The sequence below is a fragment of the Camellia sinensis genome, chromosome 1, assembly GCF_055761805.1.
Source record: "Camellia sinensis isolate YWXY chromosome 1, ASM5576180v1, whole genome shotgun sequence".
NCBI classification, from domain to species: Eukaryota; Viridiplantae; Streptophyta; class Magnoliopsida; order Ericales; family Theaceae; genus Camellia; species Camellia sinensis.
Genome location: NC_138961.1, coordinates 178735410 through 178756649, shown reverse-complemented (window position 1 = coordinate 178756649; position 21240 = coordinate 178735410). Strand labels below are relative to the sequence as shown.

The following is a 21240-nucleotide window of genomic DNA, read 5'->3' as shown; positions in this document are numbered from 1 at the left end:
TTGAGTTTTTTTGTGAGAGAAGAATGTAATAATTATGGATTGGATGTGATGTTTTGTTTGCTATGACTAAAATAGCCTATTTTATTTTTTATGACTAAAATAACCAAAAAAAACTTATAAACCCAATTACCAAACCCAGGCTTAATATATTAATTGATACGAATAAGATTAGTCAGTATAACATTAGTCATTGATATCAATTTTTTTTCCCTCTCTCTCTCTCTCTCTCTCTCAACTACTATATAAGTCTTCCTCTCCCTCACACATATTCATGACCTCTCTTGCACCTCTCTCTGATACAGAAGAAAGAAAGAAAGGAAAAAAACGGGGTAGAAATCTGGGGTAGAAATTTCAAATTTAATCTGGGATGGAGTTTGGTATGGTTTCAAAGGACACAAGTTGGTGGTTTTTCACTCTCCCAGCATTTCTTGGTTCTGAAACCCTACTCGATGGCTACGCTATTTTCGCTTTCTTCATGGCCTTTCTGTCTCTCTCTCTCCTCACTTGGGCCTTCGCCCTCGGCGGCACTGCTTGGAAAAACGGCCGAAACCAAAGAGGCCCTGCCACCATTCCGGGCCCTCGAGGCCTCCCCATCTTCGGAAGCCTCTTCACTCTTAGCCGCGGCTTGGCTCACCGCTCTCTCTCTTCCATGGCTCGCTCACTAGACGCCACTCAACTCATGGCTTTTAGCCTCGGCTCCACTCCCGTCGTCGTCTCTTCCGACCCCCACATCGCCCGTGAAATCCTCACCTCCCCCCACTTCGCTGACCGTCCGATCAAGCAGTCGGCTAAGAGCCTCATGTTCAGCCGCGCCATCGGCTTCGCCCCCAACGGCTCCTACTGGCGGCTTCTTAGGCGAATCGCTTCGTCCCACCTCTTCGCTCCCCGGCGCATATCAGCCCACGAAGCAGGACGCCAGCTAGACTGCGCCGTCATGTTGCGTAATATAGCAAACGACCAGTCACTAAACGGTAAAGTCACTTTAAGGAAGCATTTGCAAGCTGCGGCTTTGAATAACATTATGGGCAGTGTTTTTGGGAGACGTTTTGACCCGGCGCATGATAGCGCGGGACTCCAAGAGCTCAGGGACATGGTAAGCGAAGGGTTTGAGCTCTTGGGTGCTTTTAACTGGTCTGATTATCTTCCATGGCTCAGTTCTCTCTACGACCCGTTTCGTATAATCGAACGCTGTAACAAACTCGTTCCCCGAGTCCGAAAACTCGTCCGAGGCATCATTGAAGAACACAAACTCAGTGAGTCAACAAAGCTCTCCGATAATGCCGATTTCGTCGATGTTGTGCTCTCTCTGGAAGGTGATGAGAAGCTAAACGAAGACGACATGGTCGCTGTCTTGTGGGTACGTATCACATACATGTATATCTATGGTTGTTTTTGTTTTTTATGATTTACGGAGTTGACTCACTGAGTTTCGCTTTTGTCTTTGCCATGCAGGAAATGATATTCAGAGGGACTGATACGACAGCGTTGTTGACCGAGTGGGTCATGGCTGAGTTGGTGCTGCACTGGGAAGTTCAAACCAAGCTTAGGAAGGAGCTAGATTCTGCTGTGGGCGAGAACAGCATAATGGACGCTGACGTGGCCAAACTACCCTACCTACAGGCCGTGGTCAAGGAGACACTCAGGGTCCACCCACCGGGCCCACTGCTGTCGTGGGCCAGGCTGTCCACGTCAGACGTCCAGCTCAGCAACGGCATGGTCATCCCTGCCAACACGACAGCGATGGTCAACATGTGGGCCATCACGCATGACTCGCACGTGTGGGAGGATCCACACGTGTTCAAGCCGGAGAGGTTTTTGGTGAGTGAAGGGGGTGCTGACGTGGACGTGAGAGGCAGTGACCTGAGGATAGCGCCATTCGGGGCGGGTCGTCGGGTTTGCCCTGGAAAAAACCTTGGGCTGGTGACGGTGAACCTATGGGTGGCTAAACTGGTGCACCACTTCCAGTGGGTCCGAGACGAGGCTAACCAAGTTGACTTGAGTGAGGTGTTGAAGCTGTCGTGTGAAATGAAGCGTCCTCTGTCTGCTGTGGCCGTGCCCAGTACTAAATATTAATGTCCTGTTCTAGGGTATTTTTAGATAATATGACGTTATTAATATTTTAATTTGATAGGGTATGGTCTATATGCTGTGGGGGTATAGTTCTATATTTCTATTGGGTTTTATTTACTATTTTTGTCGTCTTTGATTAGGCATGAGTTCGAGTTCAGGGAGGGCTGTGCCGGAAGGGTTTAATAGGGCCTCCCAATGTTGGTGTGTATGCAATTTTTTGAACATGCTGTTTTATTATTATGGGGTTGTTTGGGAAGAAAAAAAATAGTTCAATTTAGGCTAAACTTCACAAAAAGATAAAATAGGCTAAAATAGCTAATAAGACAAAATATCACATCAAACCCATAATATTTCATTTTTTCTCTCACAAACATCACATCCAATCACAAAAAAATCTAATCATCTTTCCAAATACAAAAATTTTAGTCTACTAAAATAGTTAAAAATTAAAATAGTCTACTAAAATAGCCATTTTCCAAACGAGGCCTATGTTTTCTAAATCAATCCTCTTTTGTAATCATGGTAAATTTATTTCGAATGTTTTGTTTTAAAATTGAATTTTGTTAATGTATTTGTTTTAGGCATATCTTGAAAATATTTTAAAAAATTATACATTCTAAATGAAAGTTTAGTATAATGGCTCTTTTGGTGGTTGGCTTTAGGGGTGGGCAACGGATATATCGACCTGTTAAAACTGACCGAACCGAACCGATCCGTCGCATTTTGGACGGATGCGTGATGACGGGCGGACGGTTGCGGATTGATTTTCTCCAATCTGCCAATTTGGCGGACGGATGGTGAATTTGAGGTTCCTTTGGCCGCAATCAAACCGCCAAACCGCGAGTACCCTTAGTAATTTATAAGATTTTGTGTTTTCAATTTGTTTAAATATTTTGTTTGTGTTTTCAATTAAAAAAAAGTTCAAATATTTTGTTGAAAAAAAGTTTTCAACTTGAATATATTTTTTGAATTGAAAAAAATAAACATTATTTATCTATATTTTTTGGTTTGTAAATCTAACTCTAAAAGTAATAAATAGAAAATATGAAATATGCTTGTTGGTTTTAGTTTTCAAAACATATATAAATGTAACAATACAGAGATATACAATCTCAACTATTGCTCTGTTCATGGTTTTTGTGGTTTGAATTGTTTTTATATTTGAAGAACCACAGATTGTAATACTTTATGTGTATGAGGTATGTTGTGATTGTAATATGTGGATAAGGCATGCAGTGATTGTGATATTCTAAAGTTTCAAACTTTCTTTCCTTGGATGAGGCATACAGTAATTGTAATACTTTTTTAAGTCATTGACTATAATATATATATATATATATTTTTTTTTTTGAGGAAGTGCACAAGTTGAACTATGTTGAAAATTTATAAACTTTCAAATCGTTAAATCGATTCGCATCTATCCGCCAAACCGTCAACCCGCTCAATTCGCATCCGTCGGATTGGCGGACGGATGCGGATTGATTTTCTCCAATCCGCCAATCTGGCGGATGGATGACGGATTGGAGATTTCGTGGCCGCAACCGACCCGCGTCCACCCCTAGTTGGCTTTTAGTCACTTTTTTTTTTTTTTTTTTTTTTGTTGATATTTCAAGACATAGACATTTAGAAGGTTTTCAATCACCGGTGAAATTATAAATTTTATTTCTCATGAGTAGTTAAAATGTGGTAGGATGAATTTGTAAATATTTTAAATTGAATAGAGGTGGTTTGGTCATTTTATTGTAATTTAATATCATAAATAAATATTAATTAAAAAAATTAAAAATAATTTTTTATTAACTTTTTAAATCACTTGTTTAAAAAAGTCAAAAATTTGGTTAAAAATTAAAAAATTATTTTTTATCACCTTTCAGAACATCTCAATGTATAATTTTTTTTTATTTATAGTTCAGTGGTAAGTCCAGGTAAGTCAAATTTTTTGAGATTAATTCTGTTTGGTAATTTTAAAGTTGGTTTACCATTCTTAAATTTAATGTTGTAATTATGTTTTAAAATTTTATTAATTTTTCAAATCTAATTTAAGCAATTTGTTAGTTGGATGAATGGGTTAAGTCATACAAATTTTAGTTTCAATAATATTTTGGACATATTTGCTGAACTTTATATGTATATTTACAAAAGTTTTGAAAATTATAGATGTGAACTTATTTGGTTTCTTTTTTGTTTATAGAAAGTTATAGACAATTTACAAAATTGAAACACAAAAGTTGGTTTTATTTATTTATTTATTTATTTTGTTTTTCAACTTTGTCTTAATCTTTCGCTCCTTTCGATCACTACTAATTGGTCATCACCAACAGTTACATACCATTGCCAATGAGCCACCTGACATTGCTGCCAATTACCGTCCACCGGCGATAACCAATTTCAACCATTGCCTTTTTTATTAAAAAAAGACCTTCAACTATTCCAACTTAATCGGCCGGCTGATCATCATCCTCAGTCGTCAGTATTCACTTACTATTTTTCGGGTGATTATTCAGCACTTCAGGAATACTATTTTTCGGGTGATTATTCAGTACTTCAGAAGTATGGACACGTGGTGCTCCATAATGTTTTGATTGGTGGAGAGACACAAGGGCCCACGATTTATGTTCGAGATGGGGGGACAACATGGGGGCTAACTGATTGGTGATTGGTTTGGAATATGGACACGTGGTGCTCCGGGAGTATTGAATAATTTCCCCTATTTTTCACATTTAACAACCACCTTCCGATTATTATCTCTAATTATTAACAACGATCTCCTTCAACCACTCTTGTGTGATTTATTTTAAAATTAAATTTTTTAAAATACTTATATCATATGAGTGTTTTATTAATGAGCATGACTTCTGTCCGGTCCTTAATCGGACTGGATCGTGACCGTTCAATATGTAGAACAAGTCGAGTACTATATGCCTGTCTAAAATCACATTAATCGGATATCAATAGATATGTGATCAAATCAGTTTTATATAAAAAAAAATGGACAATGAATAAATTAACAGTTGATAAAAATCTATTTTGATCACAGAGCTATCGATATCCGATCAACGTGATTTTTTACAGGCATATAGTACTCGACGATTTCTACACATTGAACGATTCAGATTATCAAAAAGGGACCCATGGTGGGTCTTCACGAATCTAACAATACGGTCCAGTCCGATTAAGGACGGGACAGAAGCCATTCCCTTTATTAATTTATGTGAGGATCTAATTGATGACTCTTTATATGACTATAACGGTAGGTTTTTTTGACTTTTGACTCCCAACGCACACTAAATAATCAATGAGTAAATGTGTCATAATTTTAAGTTAATGCAATATCTTTGTACAATTTAACTATTGAATTGGATCCCTCTTTGTAAATGTCTTCTATCTTCACCACTTAAATTTCTGCACCAAACTTGGACATATAGCGCATCCTTTGTTTACAAAAATTGGAGGAGCCTATTGCTTATTGTAGTAGCGGTGTGACAATGTTTTGATCCTACATTTGTATAAGTTTTACATGGGACTCGGGTAAATAAATAGTAAATTTTTTAAAAAAAAGTTGACCAAAAAAAAATTGTCAAACATATTAGTGGTGTTTGGAAAGGAAAGTTGAGGCTAAATTAGCTACATGCGCACAAAAGAGGCTTATTTAGCCACATGATGACAAAAACGCTTGAATGGTTTGAAGAGGAACCCTTTTTGGGGTAAATTTACCAAAATACCCTGAAATATCCCTCTGATTCATTTCGCCAAACACCTCACCACACACACAACCTTCCTAGGGCACAGAAGAAGCGAAGAAGGCGGTTAATGGCAACTAGCGGCGACGACATCTGAGGCAGCTTCGCAGAGGTGATCGGCACCGGAGTACGCATCTGTGACGACGAAGATGACTCGCAAACAGGTCGGCAAATCGGATGGTTGGGGCGTACGTTGGCGGCGACGAACAAGAACGAACCCTCTTAAACACCATCGATCTTCAGGTAACTCTTTCAAACCCTTCTGATTTCGTTTCCCCTTTCGCGTGTGTGTGGCCTCTGCTTCCGATCTGCTTAGGGTTCATGTGTGGAATCTCTTTCTCTGTATACAACGTTAGGATTTTTTCCAAATTTGGAAGGAAGTGTGGACTCTCTTTTTTTAAGTTGACACATTTTGGGTTCATTACCGACATGTTGAAGTTCATCGTCGTGCTTGGGTTCACACATTTTGGGCAGAGAGAGATATATATATATATATACATATATCCGTTCTTATATATAAATCTGTAAATTTGTGAGTAATGAGGGCCGGTGTATGTAAAGCTCTGTTGAGATCTATAAAACACTTTGTTCTTGTTTTGATTTTTTTCTTATAATTATCATTAAAAATGAAAAATTTCAGATCACAAGTTCGAATTGATGTATACAAATGCTGAATGAAATCTGATTTATCAAATTGATGTATACATTGTTCCATTGCTAGTCTCTAGCCATTTTTGAAATAAATTCTGAATGAAATTTGTGAATGCACTTATGTTATTGTGAATGCATATCTGATTCTGGTAAAGCTCTGTTGAGATCCGTAAAACACTCTATTCTTCTTTTGATTTTTTTCTTATAATTATCATTAAAAATGAAAAATTTCAGATCCCAAGTTCAAATTGATGTATACAAATGCTGAATGAAATCTGATTTATCAAATTGATGTATACATTGTTCCACTGCTAGTCTCTAGCCATTTTTGAAATAAATTCTAAATGAAATCTGTGAATGCATATCTGATTCTGTTAAATACCTATTGATTTGTCATGAAATCTTAGTCTGTGAATGAATAAGGAAAACAGAAATGGGTTCTATGATTTTTTACTCAATGAGGGAAAAAATGTCCAATTTTTGTTATATTTTTTGTTATACTCAATGCTCAAGCCTGAATTTTTGTTATTTTTTGTTATACTCAATACTCAATACTCAATGCTGAAGAGGATGTCCAATTTTTTGTTATTTTTATACTTAAATGCTGAAGAGGATGTTAATGCTGAAGAGGATGTCAATGCTGATTCTATTAGGAATTTTTTTAAAAAAAATGTATGTCCAATTTTCATGTGGATGTCAATTCTGTTATATTTTCATGTCCAAATTTAAAAAAAAGTATAATCTTTAAAATTATTGATATAAATAAACTATTCTCAAATTTCAAAAAACAACTGAAAATAATAATAATAATAACTAGGATAATAATAATAATAAAATTAATAGTTACAAAAGGAATCTGTGCAAGTGCATATCGGTTAATAAATACTCCTACCACTATACGTAAATTCAAGATGTACAATACTTTTACAAAAATTCAATTTCGTTAATGGAATCAAATATAAAATTGCGTTAGTCTTTGTACGTTTTTATGTTGATTCATGTAAATTTAATTGAAATGCTTATTGATTACGGCTTCATAATTTACAATGTTTTGACTTAATTTGATCATGAATTCTTCATTTCAGCCATGTAAACACACGGTACGTAGCCCTTTAAAATAAATTAGGTTTGCAAAGGAAATTAGATCTCTGCTTTTCTATTATCACCTTCACAGTGCAACCATGATAATGTAGCCCGCTTTTTTTAAAAATAAACTGAAGGAAGTTGAAAATTTGTATACCTATCCAATATAGAACTGTGCATAATGTATTCGGTTTACTTAGCCCTGATATATGGATAACATAAACTAATTACTTGTATGATTCATGGTCACTTCCGAATGTTTGTAAAGTGTAGCGTGGCTTTGTTTACCTCTACTGCAACTTCCAGTACATGGCCACGACGAATGTGTGCCTGTGGACATGGCCCCTGTATTGTTAAGATTTCCAGGTCCACCAAAAATCTAGGGCGTCCCTACTTTGCATGTCCCCGCCTTGTGGTGAGTGACTCATTCTTTATCGATCATAACTGTATGAACATTAACAACCCATGAAACTAATAGTTCCATCATTTGTGCTCATCAGCCCTGTGCCAGTTGGATTGGTTGGTGCGAAGAACCAAGGCGAGAGAACCAAGACTATGCGTCACCATTCAGAGACGAAATTGTCATGCAATTGCGGGCTGATGTCATAGACATTCAACAATCCTTGCGTGTCCTTAAGACCATTGTGTATGTGTTATGCATTGTCGTTGTCATTTTGTTGTTCCGTATATAAGCAACATTAGGATGTTGTCAGTATGTACTAACACGTTACGAGGTTGTTAGTATGTTTGTAGTATGTTTTAGTATGACTTTAAGCTGTCTTTGCCTGCCTCCACTACGAAACGTTAGGAAATATTAATGACTATCATAATTATGTCCACTACTGAGTTCCATGGAACCTGTGTATTGTGTATGCTATTAATGTGCAATGGTTATATGCTTTCTAATTTACTATCATATCTCTCTGTTTTTTTGTTATTAATGTGCAATGGCTTATGCGTTTGTATATAACAACCGAATTTGTGATGGTAATCTTTTGTAACCCTACATTAGTAATGACTTCCATACGTACTTCTCCGCGTACTCAATCCAAAAGCAAAGGCATTGTCACAGATAACTCAAGCAGTCTTGAAGAGACAAATAATTTAGCCACAAGGCCTCATGGGACAGTGACTCAATCCGAGTTTTCCTGCAGTTGATTGCAAATGAGATTACAAAAGGAAATCGACCATTCCTAGTCCTCAGCCAAGCAGGGTACAAGTTCTTGGCAAAGAAATTTGAGAAAAAAAAAAGAAGAAAGCATGGCCTCAAACAGTTGAAGAATAAATACATGAGTTTGAAAAAATAGTAGCAAGTGTGGACAAATTTGATGGATTCAAGCAAAGGAGTGTCAGGGATAGGGTTTGACAGTGACACCGGTATGTTTCAGGCACCTGAGGAGTGGTGGGACAAGATGGAGTCGGTAAGTACATGTTTATTGCGTTTCATATTCATCTGTTACCAGTACATTTAAACTTTTCAACTTAACTGCATTACTTGTTATATGAAATGTAACGTCTTCCTATTTTTTAATTCTGCAACTGTGTAGATAAACAAGGTGTGTGCCAAGTTCAGGAAAAAAACTCTGGAACATCATGACTTGATGGAGACGGTCTTCATGGGGGCATCTGCTACTGGTAAGCACCATTGGACACCGGGAGAGAAATTTACTGAAGAGGCCGATGACTCATTTGATTCTGTGCGCAGTCTGGGAGCGCAGCCATTTGCTGATCCGATGCCCGCAGGAGTACAGGACGTGGATTTAAATTCTTCACTGAAATCGGTTGTGGTTGAAAAGGGAAAAAGGAGAAAGACGTCATCAACAAGTGTTTCAAAGTCCAAGATGGCAACAAGTGGAGTGTCTGTTATTGCGGAAAGCATGAACAATCTAATAGATGTGGTGTGTACCAAAAATCAGCAGGTCACGGTGAGGCACCTCACAGGTAACAAATCGCTGTACACTATCTCAGAGTGCATGCATCGCTTGACGACTATTCCATCCCTTGTTGGTACGCCGCTATTTCATTTCGCCTCGACCCTTATGGATAATGCAGATTACGGGGAGGTGATGATGCGCCAGCCTGATGACGACCACATTATAAGGTGGCTTACACAGAAGCAGCTCTAGTGTACTGCGTCGGCGCCGTTTGCGAACCTTTTTGGGGCTCACCGGATGTGATATAGCCGTGTTATTCATGCTGAAGTTGCCTGCCAAACGTGGACTTTTGAAAACTTTTACTTATGTTATTGTTGGAACTGTACTAAAACAGAATGGTTGTGTCTGCATGTTTGAAACTTGTACGATGTTTTTTTTTTTTTTCTTGCTAGCTATGGTTTCGTAATGGTTTGCATGTTTGTCTTAGACACAATGTCTGAATGGTTGTCAGTTTTTGTTGGAATGGAATTAAATGTTGTGTTAGAATTAAATGTTGTGTTTGAATTAAATGTTGTGTTTGGGAAACTGTTGCGGTAGTTTCACGTCATCTTTTCAGGCTGTGTTAGCAATGGCTTATGCTGTGTCAATAGTCCCCTTGCTTAGGATAACAACCAGGTTCACTATTTGTTTAATTCATTTCATTATGCGGTAGTCATGAAATTGGTGACGGCATTTTTTAACATTAACAATGATGTTGCCTTATGTTGTACTTGGAAACTGTTATATCATTTTACTTCATGCATCACGCGCAAACTGATTAAAACAGTGCCACTCTTGTAGGCTTCGCTACAACAACGACATGATGAATCCCTGGGATGGAAGCAACAATGATGAGTTAAGAGAAATGCTTAATGGAATGGCCGTACAGCTGCAACACGAACACAACTGGGCATTTCTACAAGCTTGCCAATATGTCACAGAGTGGTACCAAAAACACATGGCTAAAACGCAATGTCGCACTTCTATACTGACCGGGAATGCATGGATATCCGAATTATATGCGGGCCATATGGGTCGATTTGAGGAAAATGTTTGCATGTCGAATAAAGTTTTTGCCACTTTGTGTGAGACATTAGTAAATGATTTTGGGTTACAAGTACCGCAACGTCCACATGGCTTAGCTGTTGAAGAAGCGTTGCAATGTTTATCCATGTGTTGAAAGGGAAGCAAAATCGGGAAATCCAAGAACGGTTCCAACATTCGGGGGAGACAGTATCTCGGCACGTGCATAACGTATTAACTTCTATGAAAAAGTTCACTGTTGTTCATTGCCGGCCCACATATAATCAGCATCGTATACATCCATATGTGCGGTCTAAACGAAGATACCTACCGTTCAAGGTACTACTGCAACACATTACCCAGTTATTTGTGCGAAGTATGAAATTTTGTGTTAAATATTAAGTGGACGTGAAGTATGAAAATAACCATTACATGTACTCGTACGAATAACAGGTTCACAATTGGGTTGTTGGCAAGACTGTATTGGAGCAATAGACGAAACACATGTAAGTGCATGGGTTACGAGGCCAGATGCGACAACATATTTCGGTAGGAAATATTGTCACACGCAAAATATCATGGCCGCGTGCGATTTTGACATGTGTTTCATCTTCATTTCGTGCGGATGGGATGGAAGTATGCATGATAGTCGTATCTTCAACGAGATACTAATAAATGACAATGTCCCATTTCCACAGCCTGAAGAAGGTAACACAGTGCCATGAATTCTTAATTGATGGGGCTATAATTTTTTGTCAAACAGCGTTACTTGAAAATGAAGCACAATATGTTTGCTTTTTGGTGTCATACATTGTCGTCCTGTCTGTAGGAAAATATTATCTTATTGATTCTGGCTATCCAAACCGGATAGGTTACCTAGTACCATTCAGAGGCAGTCGTTACCACCAACAAGCATTCCGATGTACTGAACGGAACAGGACGACAAACACGCCAAGGGAATTATTTAACAAAGTTCATTCGTCGTTACGCAGTGTGGTGGAACACACTTTCGGTGCCTAGAAAAATCGATGGGGGTTTATTCGAGACATGCTTGGGTATGACTTTGCGAATGTGCAAGTTCAGTTAGTAGGTGCATCAATGACATTACATAATTATATACGGCGAAACATAGGTAATCCAACAACTATTCACCCAATCTGTGACAAGGAAGAGGCTATGACAATAGTAAATGCCATACCAGAAGTTGAACATGACGAGGATGGTTTAATGGTTGGGGATGAGGACCCGCATATGGCATTGGTGCGCCTTCGCATACACGACAAGTTATGTTACATGCATAATAATGGAACGTTAAGAAATATATAATAGTCGACCTAATTTTCGTAGGGTTGTAACATTAGTAACATACGTGGAACAGACTATATTATTGTATATTATCATGTACAATATGTATGTGTTTAAATGAAAGAGAAATTAGCATTTGCCACGTAATTTACAAATAAATAAAACACATGAAACCCCATTTTTGAAATATAAATGCAAATTAATGTATACATCTCTAAATTTGACAGAACCGTAAATTTAAAAAAAAAAAAGAATGACAAAAATACGGCTCATCCAAAAAATAAATTAAAAAAAAAATTAAAAAACAGAAATGAGCATTTGCCACGTAATTTACAAAGAAATAAAACACATGAAAACCTATTTTTGAAATATAAAAACAAATTAATGTATACAAATAAAAAAATGACAAAAACGTAAATTCAAAAATAAAAACGACAAAAAAATGCCTCATTCAAAAACATTTAAAAAAAAACATAAAAACATAAATTACCATTCGCCATGTAATTTATAAATAAATAAAACACATAAAAACTCATTTTTTAAAAATATTTTTTTTATTGTATACCAATAAAAATAAATAAGACAAAAAACGTAAATTAAAGAAGAAGAACTAATATATAAAAAAAGAAAAATGACAAAAACATAATTAAAAAAAAAAACCATGCAAATACGCCAAATCCAAACCGAAAAAGAAAAAAAAAAACAAAAACAAAAACAAAAACAAAAACAAAAAGCAAATTCGGTCCAAACGGAGGCTGATGTGGAGGAGTTGGTTAATGTTGGTGGCATGTAATGATATATGAAGGGCAGTTTGGTAATTTAATACGAAGACACTTCACAAAAAATTCAAAAAGTTTTTCCTAAATTAGGCTTTTTAGCCCCAGACTAAAATATCAAAAAGCCAAAAAGACAACCCACTTCCCAAATGGAGGCTATATAGGCTCCGTTTGGCAAGGGTTTTTTTGGCTATTTTAGCCACAAAAGACAAAACAGGCTATTTTAGCCATAACAAATAAAATATCACATCCAACCCATAATCATTACACTCTTCTCTCACAAAAAAAGTCAAAAAACCTTTCCCAAACTAAACTTTTTAGCCAAAATTAAAATAACCAAAAAATCAACTCTCTTCCCAAACAGATGCTAAATCCTATATGAGGTACATTTTTAAACTATGTATAGTGATCTGTATAGTGTGATTTTTTATAAATTGAAAATTAATAATAAAAAATTAAAAGTAGTTCTCCTTCAACTTCTTAATAATTATTATTTTTTGAAATTATTTTTTTTCACATAAATTATAAATAAAAATAATATCAAAATATTTTGACACAATTTTTACAATAAAATTTTAAAAAAAAACTATAAAATACACCAAACTAACATTTGATAAATAATGTCAAAATTAAGATTTATTTTATTTTTTAGGGTTTATTACACTTTATACTCTTAAACTATCACCAAATTATCTATTTAGTTCTTAAATTATCGATTGAGTCTACAAAATCCCTAAATATATAAATCAAAATCTATTTACTTCCTAAATTATCAATTAAATTTATTAAGTCTCCAAAGTATTTAATTCAAACCAATTTAGTCTCTAAAATGATTACAAAAATAAAATATATACTCATAAGTATTATAAATTAGTAAAAAATTCTATCTAGTTAAAATTTTATTTTAAAAAAATCTTAAATTTTTATTATGTCTTTAAAAAATGGACTTATGGTGAATTTTCTTTTAAGGGTAAGGATAATTATTTATAATATTTTCTTACTTATTTTGTACTATGGTTACATACTTGCCTTTATTTGTAATTGATTATTTCTAAGTTTTTTGCTAAATTCTTTTTAAAACTTAATTAAAGTATTATTTTGTTCTATTATTACTTGTACTGAAGAAGTGTTAATTGAATGGAAGAGGTTCTCTCTAGTCCACATCGAACTGGAGAGAGTTGTTGGGCTCTGTGAGCTCACCACTAAGTCCACATTGATGATCCAGATCGTGCAATATGTAGAGCTTGTCGAGTATTTCATTTCTGTAAAAAATCACTTTAATTGGATATCAATAACAATTTGATCGTATCACATTTGTGTCAACAATAATCACTTGATTAAATTACATTTGTGTCAACGGTAAATATAATTGTAAAAATAAATTATGGACACAAATGCGATCTGATCAAGCAGTTATTGATATCTGATTAAGGTGATTTTTTGTAGAAATAAAATACTCAATGAGTTTTACACATTGAACGATTCAGATTATTGATGCGGCCTTCGTGGTGAACCCACGGAGGCCCAACAACACTCTCTAGGTAGGAAACCCAACTAAATAGAACCCGAGCCCTATTTAATTATCTAATTCTACTTCTTCAATATATCTAATCGACTAATACTAATATAATTTTATTGGTAAGACTGAAAAATCAGACTCTAATACTAATTTAAACACATAACGAAATAAAACTTTTTAAAAATAAAATAAAAATTTAAGATTTTTGTGTAATAAATCTTAATTAAGGAAGGTCATTTACTAATTCATAATATTTATGGATATATATTTTATTTTTGTAATTTTTTCAAGAACTAAATATGTTTGTATTAAATACTTTAAGAACTTAATAAATTTATTCGATAACTCATGAACTAAATATAATTAGATTTATATATACTTTAAGTATTAAATAGATTCAATTGATAATTTAAAAATTAAATAAATAATTTAATAATAATTTAAGAATAAAAGTGTAATAAATTCTATTTTTTATTATTGTATGTTACTACAATTGATCAAGATCCATATGGGTTGACAACAGCCATACCATATGGTCCCATTGCCTATTTTTCGGCTCATAAATTGTAAATTATGGGCTAACCTGACCCTGGTTTAGTTCAAACCAGATTGACCTAGTTGAGTTTGAGTCCAACCAAATAAAAATAAAAATAAAAATAAAGGTAACTATACATCACCAGTTCAAACCACCTAGACGAGTTTGTGTCCAACCAAATCAAATAAAATCAAAATAAACGAAACTATACATCACCAGCACCGATTTACAATTTTTTTTTTACAAAATCACAATTTTTTTACCAAATCAAAATCACAATTTACCAAATCACAATCAAATAAAATCACAATTTTTTCACCAAATCACAATTTACAATTTTTTTTTTAACAAATCACAATTTACAGTTTGACAGTCTTCAAATTCGTCTTTACCATTTCTGTAACAATCATTTTTCCTTTTTTTTTCTCCAAAAAGTTATTTGATGGTCCAGAAATATCACATGGTTATCATGTAATTATATCTTTAATCAATCATAAATTATCTCATCTTTTAATATTTTTAATTATTTAATATAAAATTATAAATCACATATTTTTCACCAACCACATACATCTTGGGCACCCAATCACCAAATAAATTCTCATTTCTTTTTCAAGCAGTAAAAGCAGTGGATTGAGAGAAGGTCATGGTCAAAGAGTCAGCAGTTATTACACATTCTCATCTGGGTTTTTGCATGGCAGATGCACTAGTACACAATAACAGAAGAAGAGATCACCACTTTGATCACTCCTGCTGCGTCTGTCATGAATTTACATTTACGTCAAGTTTGGCTAAATTAAAAAAAGTGCACTTATTTCATCTTTTTATCTTTTTTGGGTCACATCAATCAACATCTCCTCTCTACTTTTTCTACACATAATACAAAAAAAATTAAAAAATGCCTTATTTAGTCTTCCCAAACTTAGCCTTACTTGCTGCATAGAGAGAGCAAAGACAGCTTGGGTGTCGAAAAAAGAGGAACAAAACAACGTGAAAATGGCAATAATTTCACTGCAAAAGCATTAAGCAACCAAGCAAGCACACACACTCGTTAATTTCCGTCATCTCTATCAACCCCCCTTCTCTCTCTCTCTCTCTCTCTCTCTCTATTACTGCTACTACGACATCCTGCCTATTACTGCTACTACGATATCCTGCCCCGATACAAACAAAACCTACATCTAATGCAGAGAGAGAGGAAAAGAGAAAAGATAAAACAAACAAAAACAGCCTGTAAAGAAAAAATAAGAATAAATACAAGAATATAAAAATATATTAAATTTTTATATTTTGATATTTTGTAAATTTATAAAAAAAAAATTATAAATATTATATTTTTAAATATATTTATATTAAGTGTGTCTAAAAATTTAAAAAATTACTTAAAATATTAAAAAAAAATAATGAAAATAAAAAATATAAAAAATAAAAAATTTAATTTTCTGAAAAGTGAAACTTGAAAAGTGAAACCAAACAAGTTAGGATTTAAAAATTTAGTTAAGCGGACTATATTCCTAAATCCTGTGAGATTTTATTTCATTTTATTTTATTTTTTCAATAGCCTTGCACGGTGGGATATAAAAGTTTAGCTATGCTAACTTTAAATTTAGAAAAAAATTTACTTCGGGAATGGCTTTGAAGAATAATTATAAAAAAATGGTAAATTTTCTAATATTACTAATTAAAAAAAAAGATAAGTTTTTTTTATGAATGTTAATTTCTTAAATTTAAATGTAAACTTACTTGGAGATAGAAACTGACAATAGCCTTGAATAGTAGGTTACTAATTTATCTTTTTGTAGGATTTGGTGGATTAGATGAAGCAATGTTGGAGTAGCTCCCCTCTGGGCCAATCTCCTGGGCGTAGCACAGTTGGTTAGGAGGTTGACCTCAAGGATGCCTTATCAGCTACTTGGTGTGGGTTTAATTCTCCCCCGCTGTGCGAGTCCTGACTTAAGCGGAGCTTGCCTTGGGAGGTCGGGACAAGCTTCCAGGTTATAGTCTCTTACTCGGAACGGACAACAGGACACCCTGGTGATCTCCTCAAGGGGCGCTGCCTTGGACCTGCGGGAGAGTGAGAGGATTTTCCTGTAACAAAAAAAAAAAAAATGTTGGAGTAGCTAGGTTAATAGAGAGAAATAGATGGAATGGGGGTATTTTAGTCATTTAATGTTTTTTTTTTGACATAGTTTAGAACAAAGTTAACAGAATGGGGAATCTGGCTATTATTTTCAACAATAAGAGAGATCTGTGTAATTTTTAAAATCACGGAAGAGATATCTATAATTAAAGTAAATCTCATAAGAGGTACATGTAATTTACCCCTAAAATAATAAAAATAATTGACAAGTATAATTTCAAAAATAAGCCTTCTATTTATATATATATATATATATAACAATTATGATATAAACAAGTGACTATCCAGTATTCAATTCACATAATTTTTTATAATAGAAATCTACTCGAGAGACTAAAATATGAATAGTTTAGATTTTTCATATATGCAATAGCAGAATTGGTCCCTCTAGTCCAAATTCATAAAAATTATTTTTAATTGTTCTATTGTTCAAATTTAACTTGTAAAAATTATTTTCAATTGTTCTAAGATGTAATCTTTTTATAATAAAAATATATTTTTTTAACAAGTATTCCAAAGAGACCGGATTCTTTCTAATTGGGATATCAATTAGGTCGTCTAGTTTGTCCTGCAATGAATCCATTTTAGGCCAATCTCAATAATCTAAATTGGTAATTTTCTAAGGGTTTTTTTTTTTTTTAAGGTCCATGGTATTATGATTTTATAGTATAAAGGACACTCAATATTTTCATAATGTTTAAGGTCCCTCAACATCAATCCAGAAAAAATTCGATCCAGAGAATTTCTCTGGACACATTACAGAGAAAATTCCAAACTTCTCTAAGTTTTTGTGAATTTCTCTTGATTGGAAGGGAATTTTCACTGACTTTTTGTGAATTTCTCTAGGTTGGAAGGTAATTTCTCTGGACTGAGAGAATTTCCCTGAGGCAGTTTATCAAATTAATAGAACAACAGATTCAACTCTACCTATTTTTTTATAGAGAAAATCTCAACAAATAAATTATGGGAAGAATTTTTCTGAATTTTTTAGAGAAATTTTGAAAATTTCTCTGACCTTCCCCTAATCTTCCCACTCTTTAGAGAAATTAATTTCTCTGACCTTCCCTCTCTCCGGAGACATTCCCCCTTCTATTTACAAAAACAAACAAGGGACAGAAAAATTACTTTCTTCGTTGTCTTTTTCTTGAAAGATCTGTGCTTTCACTTCTTCAAACAAAAGGGGCTCAAATGTTGCCAGATAGTCATCAACATCTTTGTATGTATTCTTCACTTCCCTCAGTCGCAAACCACTTTCGTCCTCAATGTTCTTGCTATTTTTCTACTTCAAAACAAATCACGTGAATTTAACGCATTGAAATTTCAATAATCGCATGAATCGAAACATTAACATTTAAAAATCATACATGGACAAACATATATATATGTATATATATATATAGAGAGAGAGAGTGTGTGTGTGTAATTACTCCGGAATCTTGGATGAGGCGTAGATAGTCCCAACTGAGAACTATTTTGTAAAAGCGAAGAACACTTGCTTCTTCTTCGAGATTGTTCTTGTCCATGGCCATCTCACCTCTTTCTCCACAGAGAGAGAGAGAGAGAGAGAGAGAGAGAGAGAGAAGCAAGCAGAGCAGGGTTTAACCTTGCAGTGAATTGGAGGAGAAAGTGATATCGAAGAAGAAGGTTGAGTTTGGGGATTTGGAGGAGTGGAAGAGAGCAGCGAAAGAGACACACACACAGCATGAGATATATATCAAATTTCTCTGTGATAGATGGGAGGGACCTTAGACATCAAAAAATAATGTTGTGGATGTCTTCCATTACTAAAAATGGGAGGGGGACTTTAGACTAATTTTTCCTTTTATAAGACTCTCTACAAAAAATCATGCATACTAAAAATTAGATCAGTTAAATATTAGGAATTACTCGATCGTATCACATTTATTTAAAAAATAATTAATGAATTATTATTAAAATCACATTATTTATTAATTATTTTTCAAATAAGTATGATTCGATTAAGTAATTTTAATGTTTAATTAACTTAAATTTTGATATATACAATTTTATTTAAAAATTTTATAAAATAAAAAATTTAAATTATCAAAACCAAATCGAAATGAACCAGATTGCCCACCTGAATATGTCAACACGAGAATCCACTCTCTATACAGTTAAAAAAACAGAAATGTTTGGGACTCTTTTTTCAGAAGGATTAATGATCTTCAATTTAATCTTAGCTCTTAATATATATGTGTGTCTATTCATATATGTGTGAATTTCATATCTATCTATCTATATCTATATCTATACTATATATATAACCAAATGTAGTTGTTTTGTCAAAAGCCTCTAAATATTTATTCCTAAATTCTTATAATTTTAAAACACTCTCTTTCTTACGTGGCAATTTTCTTTGATTGCCTTTCATGTTTTCTATTTTTTTTCATTTTTTATTTGTTTGATTAATTAAAATTAAAATTAATTTCATTACTTATGGATAAAGATTTGAATTTCAAAATTCCTCCATATAGATAAACATATAAAAACTGAAATTTGATTTTATAATCTACAGATAAAGATAAAAAATAAACAATTAATTTAAAAAAATTAATTTCATAACTTATAGATAATTTAAAATTTCTTCCCATACATAAACAAATAAAAGTTGATAAATAACTTATAAAAATTAATTTCATGGCCTACAAATAAAGATAAAGATTAAATAATTAATTTCTTTTTTTTAAAAAAACAAAATTACTCTATTTTTTCCCCCCCTCATTTCGTACTTTAATTAATTTCATTATAGATAAACATATAAAATTCATAAATAATTTATGAAAATTTATTTCATGACCTATAGATAAAGATAAAAAATTTTAAAATTATTTAAAAATAATAATTTCATATATAACCAAATGTAGTTGTTTTGTCAAAAGCCTCTAAATATTTATTCCTAAATTCTTATAATTTTAAAACACTCTCTTTCTTACGTGGCAATTTTCTTTGATTGCCTTTCATGTTTTCTATTTTTTTCATTTTTTATTTGTTTGATTAATTAAAATTAAAATTAATTTCATTACTTATGGATAAAGATTTGAATTTCAAAATTCCTCCATATAGATAAACATATAAAAACTGAAATTTGATTTTATAATCTACAGATAAAGATAAAAAATAAACAATTAATTTAAAAAAATTAATTTCATAACTTATAGATAATTTAAAATTTCTTCCCATACATAAACAAATAAAAGTTGATAAATAACTTATAAAAATTAATTTCATGGCCTACAAATAAAGATAAAGATTAAATAATTAATTTCTTTTTTTAAAAAAAACAAAATTACTCTATTTTTTTCCCCCCTCATTTCGTACTTTAATTAATTTCATTATAGATAAACATATAAAATTCATAAATAATTTATGAAAATTTATTTCATGACCTATAGATAAAGATAAAAAATTTTAAAATTATTTAAAAATAATAATTTCATGACATAGATAAATAAACATATAAAAATTGATAAATAATTTATAAAGATTAATTTCGTGGCCTACAGATAAAGATAAAGATTAAATAATTGATTTTCAAAAAATTAAAATAATAAAATTTAGATAAAGATATGATTTGTTAATCTATATATCTATCAAAAACATATATATCTAAATCTTTATTTTGATTTACTCATTTTTTTTTCTCCTATCACATATTATCTTTTTTTATTTTAAATTTTTTATCTTATGAAATGCTCTTATCTATAACTTTTTATCTCCTATTAAATTCTTAACCTTCTCTTGATAATTTTTATTATTCGTTATTATCTACCAAATGATAAAGATTATTAAAAAAAAAAAATTATCGCTCTGAAGGAGAATAGTATTAATAATGAAATAATAAAGGCTACATGGGAGAAGGTAGCACAAAAATCTCACAAAATTAATTTTCTTCACTATATTTATAAAAGGTAATAATTTGAGATTCTTTCTATTAGTTTTTAAAAATAATTTGCATTAGATCATTGTTATGTTTTTTTTAAAATTTTTTTTATAAGGCTGTCATTCGTTATAGTATTTCTTCAATCCCATCTCTAAATTCTCTCTTTGAAATTTTTGTTTTTTCAATAATTAAGTTTAGAATCAATTTCTTATCAAATTTGTTTTCTTGATCCTTATTTTATTGAAGGATCGAGACGAATAAAACTTTCATATAGTATATGAAATTAATGAATATAATAAAAAGATGAAAGGGAAGTACTACATATTTGTCAATATCTCTATGTTATTATTAGTTGATTTGCTAGATTATACTATCAATTTAGAGCCCATATGATTCAATTCAATGTTCATGACTCTATTTGTATTTGATCATTTTTTCGTTGAGTAACCGATATAATTTTTTTTTTTTTGGGTATATAATGATTAAAGCTATCATTTGTTATATTTTTTCAAATACAATTCAAATAATTTTTTATCATTTTTTTTATAAATAAAATGGATTAAAACTATTCTCTTATATAATTT

The 21240-nt window shown here is 32.7% G+C and overlaps 1 protein-coding gene across 1 annotated transcript; it reads left to right on the top strand.

The window, feature by feature from the left end:
* Positions 1-236: 236 nt before the first annotated feature.
* Positions 237-2183, top strand: LOC114313479 (cytochrome P450 78A7). Its single transcript, XM_028259858.2, has 2 exons — positions 237-1357; positions 1453-2183. The coding sequence occupies exons 1-2, from the start codon at positions 368-370 to the stop codon at positions 2071-2073; spliced, it is 1611 nt and encodes a 536-aa protein (XP_028115659.2). The 5' UTR covers positions 237-367; the 3' UTR covers positions 2074-2183.
* The last annotated feature ends 19057 nt before the right edge of the window (positions 2184-21240 follow it).

What these genes read in the sequence shown, in the direction of transcription:
- LOC114313479 (XM_028259858.2), top strand. Translation starts at nt 368, where the DNA reads ATGGAGTTTGGTATGGTTTCAAAGGACACAAGTTGGTGGTTTTTCACT. An exon ending in ACATGGTCGCTGTCTTGTGG is followed by an intron (nt 1,358 to 1,452) that starts GTACGTATCACA and finishes TTTGCCATGCAG; the next exon opens with GAAATGATATTCAGAGGGAC.